Source organism: Pyrus communis, chromosome 11 (assembly GCF_041283825.1).
Source record: "Pyrus communis isolate YQ-2024b chromosome 11, ASM4128382v1, whole genome shotgun sequence".
NCBI lineage: Eukaryota > Viridiplantae > Streptophyta > Magnoliopsida > Rosales > Rosaceae > Pyrus > Pyrus communis.
This window is the reverse complement of record NC_142575.1, coordinates 7,639,828-7,660,011: the sequence shown is the minus strand read 5'-3', so window position 1 is coordinate 7,660,011 and position 20,184 is coordinate 7,639,828. Positions and strand designations below refer to the sequence as shown.

Here is a 20,184-nt window from a genome sequence, read left to right as displayed (position 1 = left end):
TTAACATTTGTCAATCCGAGTGCTTTTGTCATTTCTGTAACCAAACACATATCCATGCTTTAAACCCGTGATCAAACACTAGTCTTCTTCATTTCCAACAAGTCTGCGAAGATCCTCATAGCCAACCACCATGACCTCGTCGGCTCCGCTATCATCTTCAAGATACAAGTCATAGACTTCACTTCACCAACCTTGTCCTCGACAGCCATGCCAAGCTCGATCTCACTTGCCAAGATGACGTTGAGTCCTTTACCATCGACGATTCGTAATCCTTGCCGCTGCAAGTCGGCGGCATGTACGTACGTCAAACCCACATAGCTACAAATTTCGTCGCCGTCAATCTCACTGCAACGGTGGAATCCACTGTTGGAAGAGGGACTGGGCGGGGATGGGGTCAGTGGAGGAGGGAAGATGGAGGAGAGAAAACGCGATGAACGCGTAGGCGAAAGCGGAATTGGGATCGGAGTTACGGTTAAAATTTTACGATACATTGAATACCGAGGTCAAGTTGGTAATTTCATTTTAGAAGATATTTTGTATTGTTTTGTGAGCCATTTAGGGCCCACACCCCACTCCTTCCCTTACACCCGTGTTCCCTGTCAGTCTTCTCGGACCTATCCCACACTGCCACCTCACTTTGTCCCTCTCTTCCCTCAAACTATCTCCTTCTCTCATCCTTTCCCGTTCTCTGTCTCTTTTTCTATCTCTTTCTCTCTCTCTGCAAATGCAAAGAAACCCAAGACCCCCACACACGGCGTTGCTCCGGCAAGGTCCATCATCCACCATCATCTCCAACGAGCATAACGACCATAAACCCGAAGCCACATCATCTCTTAGTCGTGAAGCTGCATACCCAGATCTCGAGTTTCCAACACAAACCCAGACTATGACCTCCATGTTTCCCGGTGAGAACCTCGAAAATTTTCCATGTGGGTAGGTTCAAAAAACCACCCAAATCTTCGTGGATTATGTTTTACCTTACGTTTCTAGTGCTCTTAAGGATTTTGGGTGACATTTGAACGCAGAGATACTCTTCCCCGGTTTTCCGATGATGTATGCCGTGAGTTGCAGACCTTTTCAGGCCAACTTCGACCACAGGTGACTGGAGGGGAAGGTATAATCCTAAACTAAACTCGTTTATCTTCATTTTGATAGGAAGAGTGTGAAAAATAGTTGAAAAATCAAGCTATTTGGATCTCGTTTTGTTCTTAGGCGGGATTTCCATAATCCGACGGTTGCAGTGGCAACCGGTTGGAGAAGAAAAAAAAAAAAAAAAAAAAAAAAGAAGGCCGAAGCCTAAACTTAGCCCAAAACCCGGCCCAAGTCTTAAGCCCAAACCTTTGGGTCACTGTTCCGGCCTAGCCCAATTCCAAAAATAAGGAATATTCTAAGGAATATTTCAGGGAATATTATTTGTATTGACTTTCTGGAAAATTCCCGGAAACCCTTCTAGGCTAATTTCGACGTCCCGAGTCCCTTTTTGACACCCATTTAGTGAAATTCCAAAGTTCTAACGTGGTTGACCATCGGGGCATCTCGGTTGACTTTTTTTAGGGTTGATCGTTGACCTTTCATTGACTTTTTACAAAAATTGCCCGAGACCCTTCTTAACGTATTTCGATGAGCTAATTCCGAATCCGCCGTCCGTTTCTCCAAATTCAAACATTCAAACATTGTTACACCCAACGGTATAATTCTCATCCTACTTTATTGTACTTTACTTATGCTCTGACATCACATGAAATGGGTTCATTCCCGCTCACTAGCGCACTCTTACATTTAGGCACTTTTAGGTTTAAATTTAATCATATTTTCCACTTCACTACACTTTACGGAGTCTTCACCCTCCAGGTGTCGGCCAACATAGCTTGATTCGGAGTCCAAGTGGACGTTCCGGATCGCGGTGTGTCAGTAGTTGTTTATATTAATGAGATTTTAAATAAAATCTATAATTAGTGGGATTTGAAATATTAAAGGATAGATTATACTCTCCACTGCATTATATGTATATATAAACAATGGTACATATTTTCAACACTACAAAAAAAGAAAAAAAGAAAAGAAAAGATACTAGGCTTAATAACATTTTTAAATTTCTTCAATTAAACTTGACATGGATATATTATCAAATCAAATGAAATATAGTGTACCCATATAAGTTTAGAAAATGGATTAGGAAAAAAAATGAATGGATTTTACATTAAAAAATGGTTACAATATTAAAAAATAATACATTTCACATGTAACAAATTGATATATTTAAGAATGGGTACATTCATGATTAAAAAAATTAAAAAAATTATACGAATGGGTAGATTTAAGATTAAAGAATTAAGTTCTTTTTTTATGAAAAAAAAATTAATGGGTAAAACTTACTCTAATTTTTTATTTTTTTATTTTGGAAATGTTTTGAATTGAAAATTAATTAGGAGTTAATAAGGGTGTGAGTATTAAAATCCTAAATCAATTACTAATTTTATTTTAAAAAACTATGTAACTTACATGTAAATTCATTAATACATTAATGTTAGGAACTTCGATCAAAATTTGAAAACCAATAAGGTTTTAGCTAATGAACATTAGTAACTAGGGACTATATACTAATTTTTCCTTTAGATATTTTTATGTATTAGGTTTTCTTGGGTGCTGTTGCTAATGAATTTGTCCAATTCGCTGATCGACGAACTCTTTGTTGCTCCAGTGCTTTCATATGGTGGTATTGCAATCTTGCACCCACTGTTCCCACTAACTTTGGGTTGCACTACTGCATTCGTATCGACCCACACAATATTCGTCGTTGTGCATGTCACGCTGCCTAGATAATGCTGCTGCAAATTCATCTTCCGTTCCCGACGAACCCAATTACCACTACTGCTTGTTGCTAGACCACGAAACGAGATGACATCGAACTACTTCAGTCATTTTTTGCCTTACCAAACTCACATGTGTCGCGATCTGACCAACTTGTGTCGTGATCTGATAAACCCATGAATTTGATTTTGCATTAACACACCCACCAGGCATGCTGCGACACCTCATTTCTACCCGCATCGAGTCCATTCCACTTTGTCCCACAGAAGAAAAAAAAACAAGAGATAAGGGAAAAGAAAAAACGAAAGGGAAAACAAAAAAAGAGAAAAAAAGTTTTTGTTGATAAGAAAGTATGTGTTGTTATTCTAGCCTATAAGGGTGGCGTGAGAAAGGTTGATGTTGTTTGGCCTGTATATAGAGTATGTTGCAACTATCTATCACAACAACTACTCAAGTGCTTGGATTGGTGGTCATTTTAGTGATTGTTGTTAGAGTTTCTAAAGTTGTATACGTGGTTTTAAATTTGACCTTATGTTCGTTTGTTGTTGTACTTGTTGTATGAGAATCTTGTTCGTTTAATGGTAGGGGAGCATTCATATGTTTCATTTCTATATTCCCAACATCTAATTGCATGAATATGCCTACCCAAATATGCTACAAAGTATGTTTGCCTTACAATATCTATATGTTGGAGAACGCCAAATAGAATATGATTGCCTCCATATCCACCTAAGAGCCCTTCTACCGGGCTCTTTTGTCCTGTGGACAGGCCCCATTTGCAATCCAATCCCCTACCAAAGTGCCCGCCACCCATTTGGGCGATTGGATTAAGGGGGAGCCCGTGGGAGAGCTCAGGCACAAGTCCAAGGCTCGAGCGCTTGAGGGAGAGTGATGCAAGTATAAAAATTTTTGCGTCAGGTGTGTGTATAACACACACGAGTGGGGGGCGCGTTACCGATAAGATTTCAGGCAGTGGGGCCCACGTTGCAGCCCACTAAATAGCAGTTGAATCTGCACCGTTTGATTTCTAGATCAACGGTCTAGATTTTTCCATTGAAAAAATTAAAAAATATGAAAAAACATAAATATTTCGAGGGGCACGTGTCATAATCTGCACTGTTGGATTTCAAATTTTTTTATAATCCAACAATTTAGCTAAATTAAGTTAATAAAATTTTAAAAATAATTAAAATCTGAAAAAATTTCAAAAAAATTTCAAAAAATTATAATTTTTTTTTCTATAAATACCTTACCATTTTCTCCTACCTTACACCACATTTCAATATTTTCAACAATTCTAAACATGGAAGGGCATGTCATGCAACAAAATTGGTTAAAAATCTTATCGAAATATATTCAAAAATTGTACTTTCGGATAATGATACATGGACGTGACGAGATCAGTTATCCGAATTAAAAAATAAAATTTTTTTTAGAACATAAAAAATATTAATATTTTATTGTCTATTGCCATGGTTATTCAGTTTAAGGGTAGAGATGCAAAAGACAATTACTATTCATTAAAGGCAGTTACTATTCACTGGAGGGGATTGAATTACCTATTGCCAATGGGTGCCTTTGCACACTAGAAGTGCTCTAACGGAGCATGCATTCGCATTTGTTTGTTGTCAAACTCATGTCGTTTAGATGACATATAGAAGCAAGACAAATACACAATTTACCTACCCATAAGCAAGATAAATTACTACGTAATATAGGAAAACATATAGAAGCAACCTATGATAGAGATAGATAATAAACAGAAAAATATAATCTACCTATAATAGAGGTAGGTTGTATAACAAAATCTTGTGATATAGGTAGATTAATATCGGCCATGAAATCAATTAATTTGAGTAAAAATACAACTCAAATGAAGATCCAATTTTGACCATGAAATTAACTAATTTAACACAACAAGCAATTTGATGAAAGAAGCCAACCGACCTCCATTCTTTGATCAAACAGAATCAAATTTCATATATAGTGGAAGCCTGAGAAGAGAAGAGGAAAACTGAACAATGATTAAGAAGGAGAAGATTTGCAAGGCAAATGATAAATCCTAACTAAGAAAAAGGTTTTAGATAACAAACTAAAAAGAAATAATAGATAAATGAAGAAGAAATGAAGAGGCGTATCCTCACTTGGAGATATATAGGAAGTAATTTTATTCCAACAATTATCCTGTCATTAAGGGAATTTTATTCTTTAAACCTCAAATAGGTAAAACTTATCACAAATACTAATCCTAAAATCAAGGGATAATGTTGATTACTTATAAGTAATTTTAGGAGTAAATTCGTATGAAAATGAAAAAAAAAACTGTCATGGAATAGAATTGGACTTATCTCAAAAATGACTCACAAAATTAGATTCATATCAAGTATCCCCTTTCTTTTATTATTTGGGTGTTTTATATTTTTGCATATTAAGTCTTATAGGGCCACTTATTATAAACACAACTTGTAACTCAATATATATATACGAGAACTGAGTCAACGAAGATGCTTTCCTTAGTATGTCGTCCTCTCAACAATCTCTTTTTCTTCTGCTAAATTTGGGTTGATTAAACAATACCCTTAGTTTCATACTCTGTTATGCCACTGCGATTCGCAACTTACATGCTACCAGCACCATAATCAGAAATAGTCTATATATAGCATAGCCCCGCCAAAAATAAGAAGAGGAACGTATGTGAAACAGAGGCCCCAATGCGACTGCCGTTTTCTAAACCCAGCAGGCCGTCATGCGTTGTAACTTTTATACATGCAATTGCATGATTGCTTTGAGACACCTCCCCGTTTCTATGCAAATCCTTCTCCTAAATAAGCTTTACGAATAAAATAGTAAAACAATTAAGAGAAGTTCATTCCAATTACAACACACAACTTGCACGTTAAATATATAAAAACATACACAGATCTAAGCTTAGAACACTAGAAGAAAAAAACTCATCTACCACGGTCGATGAACATGATAAATTACAATCAATCACGGGCATTATGTCCGTTAATAATCTGAACATGATAAAAAGTCTCAAATTCTATTACGGGCTATGTCCGTTATCAAATGTAAGGTAACCACGAATTGTGCCCGTTGACGGATTGAAGCAATCAATTGAACTAGAAAAATAATTTAATATTCAGTCTGCAGTTTAAAATTTGTAAAACCTTATCGGTAATTCAATTCTAAAACTTCTAGACTGAACCTGAATAGGTAAAACTATTAATTAGTTATTCGAAGGTGATTTGATTAAAGAAAGCATTCATGTGCTTACATATAGTTCATTGCGAGTTGGATAACCGGGTGTTGATTGGTGTTAACAGATTGTATAAAACATTTCGCAAGAAGAATCAATGGCCACGTTCCAAAAATATTGTTGAAGGGTTTCATCAATATAAATTCATTGAAATACTTTTAACTTTTCTAGTCTATTCCATGGAAAAAAATTTCATTGTGACTGGCACACGGATAGTACACCACGTGTTTTTATATAAGTAGTGAGAAATTTTATTTTTTGAATTATTAAATTTTTAACATACATATCCTACCATTTGTATAATGACACATGATGTATCATTCCGTATTCGGATCACATTGAAAAATCTCCCCATTCCATGCATGCACGTACCGCCACTGCTTGCTAGTGGAGTACGGTCCCAACTCGGTTAAAAGTCTAAAGATGAAAATGTATCACATATATATATATATATATATATATATATATATATATATATCTGTGTGTGTGCGTGTGTATTTTTGTTTTTCGTATAAATATGTATTATCCCAACAGTATTCATATTTAATTATTATTGTGACAAAAGCATATTTTGCTTTGGACTTTTAAGTGGTCTTCACTTTTTTAAAGCCTGCCCGTGTTTATCGAGTTTTTGTTCAAAAAAAATAAAATAAATTATCAACAGAAAAACTCCCCATCGTTGTTTCCCTCGAATTTCCTCAGTTCACCATTGCAGTTCTTAATTTTTAATTTTTCACACCGAGTGAAAGAACCAGATTTTATTTTAACCCCTTCCCATCTTCCCCAACCCCAACCAACCGAAATTATAGAAATAAATTATTTTCGTACTGACCAAGAAGATTTTGGATGGAGGGTTTTGTATCAATAAATAATTTTTTTCTTAATAAATTGTCAAGACTCAAAACTTCAATCCTATTTCCCTTGTTCAAAGACAATAATCTTATTATTGGAAAGTACGAGTAAAGCATTTCAGGCCACTTTACATATGCAACGGCGATCCGAGAATAAATTAATAGCCTTCCAATAGCTACCAATTAACAAACCCAAGTTTACGAGGGATAATGATATCCTTAGGAATTTAAAAGCAAGGGAGGAGAGTTTTGCTGGGGTTTTCTTTATTCTGGTGGCTTGTGGAAGATGAAGTCAGAAGAGTTTCAAAAAAGGAAAGAGAAACTATGTATTTTTCTTTTTTAAAGTTAAAGTTAGTTCTACTCTGCCACATAGTACTACGATCTAATACTATTCATCTTTACCAGTAAGTGAGAGGTCCTTGGTTCGATTGTCGCCAAAAACGAAGTTGAACTACATTATTATGGCAAGCTCATTGTAAGGCTTAACTCATTCTCTCACCCCTTAGTGTGAGTACTATCGTCCGTTAAAAAAAAAAAAAAGTTAGTTATGCTCTGATGGTATATACCTAATTAATTAGAATTTTAAAAGTTAGTTATGCACTCTCAGGATATGTTATCTCATTATGTATTCCTCGATATAGTAATTAACGTATTTCATTAAAAACATGGATATTTGAGAAATAAACCATTTGCTCTTTTAATAGTTAAGTTATTTAGACAAACAAAATTAACAACATTACTACCACACTCTCTAAAGGCGAATTTGAGAGGTATTAGGTTTGATTTTCGTCAAAGACAAATTTGAACCATACTATTACTAGCCTATTTTGAGGCTTAGGCTCTTAGTTCACTCCCTAATCCCCTTAGTGTAGACAATATCGTTTGTTCAAAAAAATACATATAGGCCCAACTATTGCAAATATATGTTTTCAGTTTGTGTGCCTAATTAATAGCATTAGTGTTATCGTTTTGGTAAGTAAATAATTCTATAGGGTGCTAGCAATCTTCTCTTTAGCCTTCTTGTTTGGGAAGGAACTTCTATCTCCTCCTCATGTTGTGTCATTTCTCGTACACTCCAAACAATACTTATTAGAGAAATTTTAAAAACTAACCCCCTTGGAGCCATCTATATTGACATTTTTATCCTACCATTTTCAGTTTCTTAATAAAAAATCTGGCCAAATCTAGTGTGCACAAAGACAAGATGCCCTTAGATTGAAAAATCCGTTCCCAATCGAAGTCTTCCCTCTTCCAGCAAACTCTAAACCTCGCACTACCCATTCGAATCACCGGGTATACAAAACCCCGGCACAAAATTACTAGCCACGACACTTTTTTCTTCAACGTGCATTTCAGCTCTATTACTCCACATGTGGAATGAAGAATCAGATTCCCACTCTTTCCCTTCCTTTTCTTTTGGTAAAGTTGATGAGTTGTTGTCATGAAAAATGGAGTCACATCAAAGCTGTCATTGTCGTTAAGGAGTTAGGGTTATGTCTTGTGAGGGGATTCCATCCCTAGGGTCTCCACAATTTGAATCTAGATGGAATCCCATCTTCGGATGGGTGTCACTTGCAGTGGGGTTTGAATGCTTTAAGAAAGGAAAAAGAGAGAAAATACTCTTCAGCTGGTACATATCTTTGTATGACGATCCTATCCAGATCCTCTTTGTGAGGATTCTCTCCAAATCTTCTTTGTGAGAATCCTGGGAATCCTCGCATCATCTTCGTTTATCGTATATTGTGCGGTCAGTTTTCTTAAGGTACTGTTTCTGTTTAATTTTAAATAAAAATATTTAAAATGATTTATGACTGTACAATATATAATGAACGGACGCCATTTAAGAATTTCCGGAATCCTCACAAAGAGGATCCGGAGAGTGTCCTCAATCCATATCTTTAAGCATGTTGAGTAAACTACATTTCCACACCTCATATATGGGCTGATTTTTCAAAATAGATCAAGAAATTTCAATTCTCACATACACCACGTTGAAATATTGAAATTGTATTAATTTATGTATTGGTCAAATAAATTGTATGATAATTTATTAAATTTGAGCATTTTCAAAGGAGATGTCTATGCTAAGGAGAATGTTATGTAAGAAAATTTGAAAGCAGATGTAAGTTTTAATCGATTTGTCAATTCTACATGATTTAGCATATAGATTGTGTGCTGTCAATTTTGACATATAAAAAAAAATATAATCTCTTTTACATAAAAGAAAATATAATCTCTTTTATTTTCATAAAGAAGATCCGGCGAGGTCGGATTCTAACTTTTCTGGTCCATTCCATGCATGTGCGTACCGCCACTGCTTGCTAGTGAGGTCCCAACTGGATAAAAAGTCGAAGGATGAAAAAATGTCATATCCTACAGTATCTTGAACTGCGTTTCTCCACTTTTCAATTTTTAATTTTTTTTTTTAAATATTTCTCTTTACCTAATTCCATTCCTTGATATATTTCCCATAACCAATCCACCAAAGTTTTACGTTATATACATGCTTGAGAAATTGTTTACTTACAAAAAAAAATATAATATTGCAAACGTATTCATATTTAATTATTATTGTTACAAAAGTATATTTAGTTTTTTGTATAAATATGTATTATCCCAACCGTATTCATATTTAATTATTATTGTTACAAAAGTATATTTTGCTTTGCACTTTTCAGTGGTCTTCACTTTTTTAAAGCCTGCACGTGTTTATCAAATTTTAGTAAATAAATGCTTATCAATTATTCTCACGTCTAGACGTGGTACGTAGCCCTCTATATAAACCCCATGCAATATGCAGGGAAGAACCAACCTAGCTATCTCGATCACCAAAACCCCTCCAGTTAACTATGGCAATGCATGAGTTAGGCTCTTTGCTCTTGTGTGTCTTGCTACTCAATGGCTTTGCATTGACAAACACCAAAGCTGCTAAGCCAGATAAACCCATTGTCTGTAACTCACTTGACAGGACCAAGTTTGATGCTCTAAAACCAGGGTTCGTCTTTGGTGGATCTACAGCAGCTTACCAGGCCAGTCCCTGCTAGGGCTTAGCTATTTAATTACCCTTTAATTAATTTGAGTTTCATATAATCACATAGGTCTAATTTGATTTCAATGTCAGAAAAAACTATAGCATATATATATATGCACATGCACATTTCAGTTTGATTCCAAGCATGAATATTGACATCTTCAGTTTAAATGCGCATATGCATATTTCAGGTAGAAGGTGCATGGAACGTTGATGGTAGAGGACCAAGCATATGGGACACCTTCACCCACGACCATCCAGGTTATAGTCTTCTACATATTATCAGCAAATACCCTTGGGCATGCAGTATATGCTGTATATTTTCGATGCATATGGACTATACATGCACTACATGGACATATATAATAGTTCGCATTCTATGAGTCCTACCATCTTTATGCTCCAAATAATAAAATCTTCTACGGTTAATGACAGAAAAAATCGATGATCACAGCAATGGAGATGTCGCCATTGATCAATACCACCTCTATAAGGTTGTCAATCAAGGAATAATATTATTCTCCAAACCCTAAATTCCCACTATGAAGTTGAAGAGCACATTGAACATGAGATCCATAATTAATTTTTAGCTTCTTTCTTATAATTATGTATGCCTTTCTTGTCATTACAGAAAGATGTAGCAATTATGAAGGATATGAAGTTGGATGCTTATAGGTTCTCTATCTCATGGTCCAGATTGTTGCCAAGTAATGTTGACATCCGCCTCCATATCCTTGATTTGGGACCAATTACTTCATCGATTAACCTGTTTTACTTAATTCGATTTCGATATATAGATAGGTATATTAACTCACTTGACTATTTTGTTCTAATTATTAGATGGCACGCTAAGTGGGGGTGTCAACAGGAAAGGAATTGAATACTACGACAATCTCATCAATGAACTCCTTCGCAATGGTGATAAAGCTACTTAATCTCACATATCATCCATCCCATCTAATCTCATATATCATCCCGTCCATTAATATATAATTTTAATACCGTGCACTCATAAAACAATATTGAATCAAAGTATTGAATTTTTTTTTTTCATTCTGATAATGTTATATATAGGCATACAGCCATTTGTGACAATCTTTCATTGGGATGTTCCCCAAGCGTTAGAAGATGCTTATGGTGGTTTCTTAAGCCCTCGTATTGTGTAAGTAAACGAATTTTATCTTAAGTGTAATATTGGTCATTTGCTTAATTAAATAAAACGTACCACATCTAACAAAAATGTTTTGAAATTTGGACACGCAGCGATGACTTTAAAGACTTCGCAGAACTTTGTTTTTCACTTTTTGGTGATCGGGTGAAGCACTGGATCACGTTGAATGAGCCATACACCTTCAGTAACCATGCATATACAATCGGGATGTACGCACCGGGACGATGCTCTGCTTGGCAAGACCCAACCTGCCTTGGTGGAGATTCGGCTACTGAACCCTATTTGGTAACACACTACCAACTCCTTGCTCATGCAGCTACTGTAAAAGTGTACAAAGATAAATTTCAGGTATAATGAATTAACTAGTTAGTTCCCTTTTTTTTTTTTGGTCTGAAATCTCCACGAGTGACTAGTATTAGGTTCCACCACAAGAGGAAACCTTTTGTATAGCGAGGTAAACAGTTTGGAGTTTGTATGGCACTACATCAAATCATTTTCTGAATTTTCTTTGTAGGCATATCAAAATGGGGTGATAGGAATAACACTACTGTCACATTGGTTTGAGCCTGCTTCAGATGCAAAGGAAGATATAGATGCTGCAAATCGAGCTATGGATTTTATGTTTGGATGGCAAGTGTATTATTAATTTATAAATCAAGTGGGTTATGTTTCTTTTTTATGACTTATAAAGTTGATTATTGGAATTTTCACATCTTTGTAGGTTTATGGATCCAATTACAAGAGGTGACTACCCGTACACCATGCAATACCTTGTTAGAGAACGATTGCCAAAATTCACGGAAGAAGAATCCAAGATGTTAACTGGGTCCTTTGATTTTGTTGGATTGAACTATTATACTGCTCTATATGCAACTGATGTACCTAAGAATTATTCTAAACCTGCAAGTTACTTATACGATCCACATGTTATCACAATGAGTGAGTACAAATGAAAACCTTTTATCGACTAATTATTTAATATCTTAGAATTATTACATTCTAATATTGATCGCATTCATTTATGTTATGGCAGCTGAACGTGATGGCATTCCTATTGGTCCTCAGGTACACATCAAATTTCAGGTTAAGTTATTTGTATTTGGAGGATTAATTTTATACAATTCCTAACCATCTCAAATATCTTCAAATGGTATTACAGGCTGCTTCAGACTGGTTATATGTTTATCCAAAAGGAATTCACGATTTTGTACTCTACACGAAGAATAAGTATGGTGATCCAATCATTTACATTACTGAGAATGGTAATTGACGCTTTTAAGCCTCACTTAATTTCACTTTTTAATTTTTGACATATATATGTATATATTGATGTAAAATACAGATGAGTAATTCCAAATCTAAATTTAAAACCAACTACATCTCTCTTTTTGAGAGAAAGTACTAAATACATATGTAATGAATTATATTGCAGGCGTTGATGAGTTCAATGATTCCACCTTATCACTAGAGGAAGCCCTCCATGATCCCAATAGGACTGACTACTACAATCGCCACCTCTGTTACCTTCAAGCAGCAATCAAGTAAGTGCTTGTTGAAATACTAATTAGGACTATATTGCATTTTTACAGTGATATCAAGTCATTATTTATTTATTTTGTGGTGCAGGAAGGGTAGTAATGTGAAAGGATACTTTGCATGGGCAATTTTAGACAACTTTCAATGGAGTGAAGGCTACACAGTTCGATTTGGTATTAACTATGTGGATTTTGACGGGCTCCAAAGGTACCCAAAACTTTCGACCCATTGGTTCAAAAATTTCCTCAAGAAGCGCAAAGGAAGTTCAAATATTTTGGCCAATAATGTTGGAGACACTGATTTTCTTTATCAAGTGTAACTTCAAATGATGAATGTTGTGGGGCTTGTTTTTAGTTTTTTCAGCTTCACTCCTTCTGATTTGGAATAAGCTGCAACAACTCGTTATGAGTTTGTTGTATATGTTTTTAGTGTGTGTCTCTCTATATTTGTGTTGCCATTATGGCTAGTGCCTCTTCCGCAGTTGAATTCCATATGAATGTAATGTACTATTTATGAAAATAAATGTTTTTGAATGTTGAGTGTTCAATTAAACTGTACACTTACCCTTAGTGGGCTTTGACCAAAAAGTTGGCATAGATAATCAATGGCCTTAGGCCACATTATACTAGCTAGTGATTCCTTAACCAAAATATACTAAGGGTTTATTTTGAATTGTTTAAAATGGCTGAAAGCGTTTCTAGTGAAAATGTTTTTGGAATCAATTTTTAGTAAAAATGCAAGTGAGTCATCGAAAAACATTTGAAATGTGGGGGACCATAATTTTCTGAAACCGTGACACATGGCACCTGGGTAGCAAAAATGATCAAAATGCTCATAGCCCATGAAGCATAGTCCTACATTCTTAGTCCGACATACTAGGCTTAAGCCCACTGAAGATATTACTTGCCAACCAAGTTTGATAACCCTAATTCAAGTCAAATTAGGATATATTAGGAAATAGGCAACATCATCCTAGGAAGATTGGATATCTTATAGTAGATTTCCTCATAGATAGTCTCCCAATTTAATTATGATTACTTTCCCTACAAGAGCTCTCAAGACATCTATAAATACTCTAACCAATGACAACTAAAGATAATGCTCTGCCACACGCATATTCTGTCATATTCGCTGAGCTCTGCGTGTAGATACTTCCATGGAGAACTTATCTCCTTAATACCCCACCATAGCCTATTCATCAAGAATGGTTCACGATATAACACACATCACACCATTTTTTCTTGGATGATTTTTAATAGATAATCGACTTTGCATACGAATTTGGACACAAGTCTAGTTGGACATGAAAGCTAAGATACTGAAAATTATAATGTCAAACTTTCATAATTTTCTACACGATCAATCCTTCCAATTTTTCAATTAAAAACAAGCAAAACTGCATTTTTGTCAGAACTGCATATCTAGGGAAAAACGAAAATTTCAAAGGCTTCTCTTAGTGTGTATTTTCATTTGCATAATGTTGAGAGCAAAACTCCATTCTTGTAGGCGATTGTTAATATTTTCATATTAAATTTTATTTAGTTGGATGGAATTTAATTAAGATTGTCCAATTCTTTAAAATGTATTAACTTCCCAATTCTTGCACGTATTAACTTTCAAAGTTATCTCTGGTTAGAAACGACATCAAAGATGAAAATGCAAAATGGTGTTTTGAACAGTTAAGCGCTTATTAGTAGAAATGCTTTCTAGAGAAGGAATCACAAGGCTAATGGTAAAAAACATATTTGACATCAGTACTATTCTTACTCTGATTCTAGAAAACTTTTAGTATACAATGGGAATCTGAATTCTACAATTCTCATAATTTAGACACAAATTTTTTACCATGAAATTAGCCCTTATCAATGGTCAAGTTTGAGTCATAAAGCTAATTACTTATGGCTAATTCGTTAATTTACTTTTATCTGAAAACTATTGTTACATAAAAATAGTAATTAAATTCACCTTAACCAATTTAGGGGGGTGTAGTCAATTTAGGATTTAGGATGATTTTTAAAAAAAAAAAAAAAAAAAAAAACTTTAAAGTAATAGATTTATTACTACGATATAGTGGTATCCTCATCACTTAGAAGTGACAGTTCGTAGGTTCGTTTCTCGCCAAAGGCGAATTTGAATCATATTGTGGTTAGCACATTGTGAGAATTTGCTCCCCTCCCCCTATAAATAATATCATTTGCTTAAAAAAAATGATAGGATTTGAGAGCTTCTACAAATTCCATATGGATTTTTAGAGATTTCTGTATGGATTTTTAAGGATTTTTGTGGACTTGGCTTATGATTTTGATGGATTTTTATAAGTACATTTCTTTGATTACAAATTTATATTTGAATGCAAAGAAAAGAGAAAACAGTGGGGACTCTCTTGGCAATGAGACTCCCAGTCTCGCACGATCATAGGTGGGATCGAAATGGATGTAGAATTGTGTTCGTCGATTTGTCTGCATCATTGTGTGGCTGTGATTGGTAGAGATATGTGAAATTGATCAAATTGGTCTCCGTTTTTATGGGTTGTAGTGAACTTTGAAGACTGTGCAGATAAGAAAATGGGGTTACTATCGGAACCTATGTAAGATTTTGCATCAGAAGAAGATCTACTTCTTTGGGTGAACATTGGTTAGACCAGCGAGAAAAAGAAAGAAGAGTACGGTGTCAGCTGAACAAAACCGGATTCTATTATTATTATTTTTTTCTTTTTTTTAACAAACGATATCATTTACACTAAGAAGGAAGGGGTGAGCTTAGTATCACAATGTGTTAGCAATAATGTAGTTCAAATTCACCTTTGGCGAGAAATAAACCTAAGACCTTTCACTTAGAAATGAAGAGGAATATTACTAAATCGTAATACTAAGTGAGATTCTATCAATTTAATCATGCTTTTATTTACTTGTTCTTTAACTCGAAAAATAAGACTGTAGCACCACGGACAAGAGAGAGTCGAAGTCAAACGAGAAGTAAGGAAGTTTACCTACATCATTTATTCAAGGTAGAACGACTTCCCATCCCTTCTTGTAAATAGTATCTTTTTTTTGTTAAAAAAAAAATATACATTGTCTAACACATGTAGGTCTAACGGTTGCAAAATGTATGGTCAGTTTGTGTGCCTAATTAATAACATTAGTATTCTCTTTTTAGCACGTGAATAAGGAAAATACGTCAGTACATACTGGTCAGTACCCAATTTCACTGATCATTCGTGTGGCCTAAAATTTTTTTAACATTTGTCAATCCGAGTGCTTTTGTCATTTCTGTAACCAAACACATATCCATGCTTTAAACCCGTGATCAAACACTAGTCTTCTTCATTTCCAACAAGTCTGCGAAGATCCTCATAGCCAACCACCATGACCTCGTCGGCTCCGCTATCATCTTCAAGATACAAGTCATAGACTTCACTTCACCAACCTTGTCCTCGACAGCCATGCCAAGCTCGATCTCACTTGCCAAGATGACGTTGAGTCCTTTACCATCGACGATTCGTAATCCTTGCCGCTGCAAGTCGGCGGCATGTACGTACGTCAAACCCACATAGCTACAAATTTCGTCGCCGTCAATCTCACTGCAACGGTGGAATCCACTGTTGGAAGAGGGACTGGGCGGGGATGGGGTCAGTGGAGGAGGGAAGATGGAGGAGAGAAAACGCGATGAACGCGTAGGCGAAAGCGGAATTGGGATCGGAGTTACGGTTAAAATTTTACGATACATTGAATACCGAGGTCAAGTTGGTAATTTCATTTTAGAAGATATTTTGTATTGTTTTGTGAGCCATTTAGGGCCCACACCCCACTCCTTCCCTTACACCCGTGTTCCCTGTCAGTCTTCTCGGACCTATCCCACACTGCCACCTCACTTTGTCCCTCTCTTCCCTCAAACTATCTCCTTCTCTCATCCTTTCCCGTTCTCTGTCTCTTTTTCTATCTCTTTCTCTCTCTCTGCAAATGCAAAGAAACCCAAGACCCCCACACACGGCGTTGCTCCGGCAAGGTCCATCATCCACCATCATCTCCAACGAGCATAACGACCATAAAGCCGAAGCCACATCATCTCTTAGTCGTGAAGCTGCATACCCAGATCTCGAGTTTCCAACACAAACCCAGACTATGACCTCCATGTTTCCCGGTGAGAACCTCGAAAATTTTCCATGTGGGTAGGTTCAAAAAACCACCCAAATCTTCGTGGATTATGTTTTACCTTACGTTTCTAGTGCTCTTAAGGATTTTGGGTGACATTTGAACGCAGAGATACTCTTCCCCGGTTTTCCGATGATGTATGCCGTGAGTTGCAGACCTTTTCAGGCCAACTTCGACCACAGGTGACTGGAGGGGAAGGTATAATCCTAAACTAAACTCGTTTATCTTCATTTTGATAGGAAGAGTGTGAAAAATAGTTGAAAAATCAAGCTATTTGGATCTCGTTTTGTTCTTAGGCGGGATTTCCATAATCCGACGGTTGCAGTGGCAACCGGTTGGAGAAGAAAAAAAAAAAAAAAAAAAAAAAAGAAGGCCGAAGCCTAAACTTAGCCCAAAACCCGGCCCAAGTCTTAAGCCCAAACCTTTGGGTCACTGTTCCGGCCTAGCCCAATTCCAAAAATAAGGAATATTCTAAGGAATATTTCAGGGAATATTATTTGTATTGACTTTCTGGAAAATTCCCGGAAACCCTTCTAGGCTAATTTCGACGTCCCGAGTCCCTTTTTGACACCCATTTAGTGAAATTCCAAAGTTCTAACGTGGTTGACCATCGGGGCATCTCGGTTGACTTTTTTTAGGGTTGATCGTTGACCTTTCATTGACTTTTTACAAACATTGCCCGAGACCCTTCTTAACGTATTTCGATGAGCTAATTCCGAATCCGCCGTCCGTTTCTCCAAATTCAAACATTCAAACATTGTTACACCCAACGGTATAATTCTCATCCTACTTTATTGTACTTTACTTATGCTCTGACATCACATGAAATGGGTTCATTCCCGCTCACTAGCGCACTCTTACATTTAGGCACTTTTAGGTTTAAATTTAATCATATTTTCCACTTCACTACACTTTACGGAGTCTTCACCCTCCAGGTGTCGGCCAACATAGCTTGATTCGGAGTCCAAGTGGACGTTCCGGATCGCGGTGTGTCAGTAGTTGTTTATATTAATGAGATTTTAAATAAAATCTATAATTAGTGGGATTTGAAATATTAAAGGATAGATTATACTCTCCACTGCATTATATGTATATATAAACAATGGTACATATTTTCAACACTACAAAAAAAGAAAAAAAGAAAAGAAAAGATACTAGGCTTAATAACATTTTTAAATTTCTTCAATTAAACTTGACATGGATATATTATCAAATCAAATGAAATATAGTGTACCCATATAAGTTTAGAAAATGGATTAGGAAAAAAAATGAATGGATTTTACATTAAAAAATGGTTACAATATTAAAAAATAATACATTTCACATGTAACAAATTGATATATTTAAGAATGGGTACATTCATGATTAAAAAAATTAAAAAAATTATACGAATGGGTAGATTTAAGATTAAAGAATTAAGTTCTTTTTTTATGAAAAAAAAATTAATGGGTAAAACTTACTCTAATTTTTTATTTTTTTATTTTGGAAATGTTTTGAATTGAAAATTAATTAGGAGTTAATAAGGGTGTGAGTATTAAAATCCTAAATCAATTACTAATTTTATTTTAAAAAACTATGTAACTTACATGTAAATTCATTAATACATTAATGTTAGGAACTTCGATCAAAATTTGAAAACCAATAAGGTTTTAGCTAATGAACATTAGTAACTAGGGACTATATACTAATTTTTCCTTTAGATATTTTTATGTATTAGGTTTTCTTGGGTGCTGTTGCTAATGAATTTGTCCAATTCGCTGATCGACGAACTCTTTGTTGCTCCAGTGCTTTCATATGGTGGTATTGCAATCTTGCACCCACTGTTCCCACTAACTTTGGGTTGCACTACTGCATTCGTATCGACCCACACAATATTCGTCGTTGTGCATGTCACGCTGCCTAGATAATGCTGCTGCAAATTCATCTTCCGTTCCCGACGAACCCAATTACCACTACTGCTTGTTGCTAGACCACGAAACGAGATGACATCGAACTACTTCAGTCATTTTTTGCCTTACCAAACTCACATGTGTCGCGATCTGACCAACTTGTGTCGTGATCTGATAAACCCATGAATTTGATTTTGCATTAACACACCCACCAGGCATGCTGCGACACCTCATTTCTACCCGCATCGAGTCCATTCCACTTTGTCCCACAGAAGAAAAAAAAACAAGAGATAAGGGAAAAGAAAAAACGAAAGGGAAAACAAAAAAAGAGAAAAAAAGTTTTTGTTGATAAGAAAGTATGTGTTGTTATTCTAGCCTATAAGGGTGGCGTGAGAAAGGTTGATGTTGTTTGGCCTGTATATAGAGTATGTTGCAACTATCTATCACAACAACTACTCAAGTGCTTGGATTGGTGGTCATTTTAGTGATTGTTGTTAGAGTTTCTAAAGTTGTATACGTGGTTTTAAATTTGACCTTATGTTCGTTTGTTGTTGTACTTGTTGTATGAGAATCTTGTTCGTTTAATGGTAGGGGAGCATTCATATGTTTCATTTCTATATTCCCAACATCTAATTGCATGAATATGCCTACCCAAATATGCTACAAAGTATGTTTGCCTTACAATATCTATATGTTGGAGAACGCCAAATAGAATATGATTGCCTCCATATCCACCTAAGAGCCCTTCTACCGGGCTCTTTTGTCCTGTGGACAGGCCCCATTTGCAATCCAATCCCCTACCAAAGTGCCCGCCACCCATTTGGGCGATTGGATTAAGGGGGAGCCCGTGGGAGAGCTCAGGCACAAGTCCAAGGCTCGAGCGCTTGAGGGAGAGTGATGCAAGTATAAAAATTTTTGCGTCAGGTGTGTGTATAACACACACGAGTGGGGGGCGCGTTACCGATAAGATTTCAGGCAGTGGGGCCCACTTTGCAGCCCACTAAATAGCAGTTGAATCTGCACCGTTTGATTTCTAGATCAACGGTCTAGATTTTTCCATTGAAAAAATTAAAAAATATGAAAAAACATAAATATTTCGAGGGGCACGTGTCATAATCTGCACTGTTGGATTTCAAATTTTTTTATAATCCAACAATTTAGCTAAATTAAGTTAATAAAATTTTAAAAATAATTAAAATCTGAAAAAATTTCAAAAAAATTTCAAAAAATTATAATTTTTTTTTCTATAAATACCTTACCATTTTCTCCTACCTTACACCACATTTCAATATTTTCAACAATTCTAAACATGGAAGGGCATGTCATGCAACAAAATTGGTTAAAAATCTTATCGAAATATATTCAAAAATTGTACTTTCGGATAATGATACATGGACGTGACGAGATCAGTTATCCGAATTAAAAAATAAAATTTTTTTTAGAACATAAAAAATATTAATATTTTATTGTCTATTGCCATGGTTA

The 20,184-nt window shown here is 35.5% G+C and overlaps 1 protein-coding gene and 2 long non-coding RNA genes across 3 annotated transcripts; all 3 read left to right on the top strand.

Annotated features, from left to right (window-relative positions):
• Nucleotides 1-671: 671 nt before the first annotated feature.
• LOC148692827 (uncharacterized) lies at nucleotides 672-3,424 on the top strand. Its single transcript, XR_015953676.1, has 3 exons — nucleotides 672-905; nucleotides 1,026-1,114; nucleotides 2,702-3,424. It is a non-coding gene; the product is annotated as an uncharacterized LOC148692827 (long non-coding RNA).
• A 6,258-nt stretch (nucleotides 3,425-9,682) lies between these two features.
• Nucleotides 9,683-13,192, top strand: LOC137741814 (beta-glucosidase 13-like). The gene is made up of 13 exons (XM_068481532.2): nucleotides 9,683-9,950; nucleotides 10,144-10,213; nucleotides 10,388-10,446; nucleotides 10,584-10,659; nucleotides 10,793-10,870; nucleotides 11,027-11,114; nucleotides 11,216-11,471; nucleotides 11,638-11,753; nucleotides 11,845-12,062; nucleotides 12,157-12,188; nucleotides 12,283-12,385; nucleotides 12,556-12,664; nucleotides 12,750-13,192. Exons 1-13 carry the CDS (start codon nucleotides 9,771-9,773, stop codon nucleotides 12,976-12,978), a joined length of 1,614 nt encoding a protein of 537 aa, XP_068337633.1. The 5' UTR covers nucleotides 9,683-9,770; the 3' UTR covers nucleotides 12,979-13,192.
• A 3,516-nt stretch (nucleotides 13,193-16,708) lies between these two features.
• On the top strand, nucleotides 16,709-19,318 carry LOC148692826 (uncharacterized). Its single transcript, XR_015953687.1, has 3 exons — nucleotides 16,709-16,799; nucleotides 16,920-17,008; nucleotides 18,596-19,318. It is a non-coding gene; the product is annotated as an uncharacterized LOC148692826 (long non-coding RNA).
• The last annotated feature ends 866 nt before the right edge of the window (nucleotides 19,319-20,184 follow it).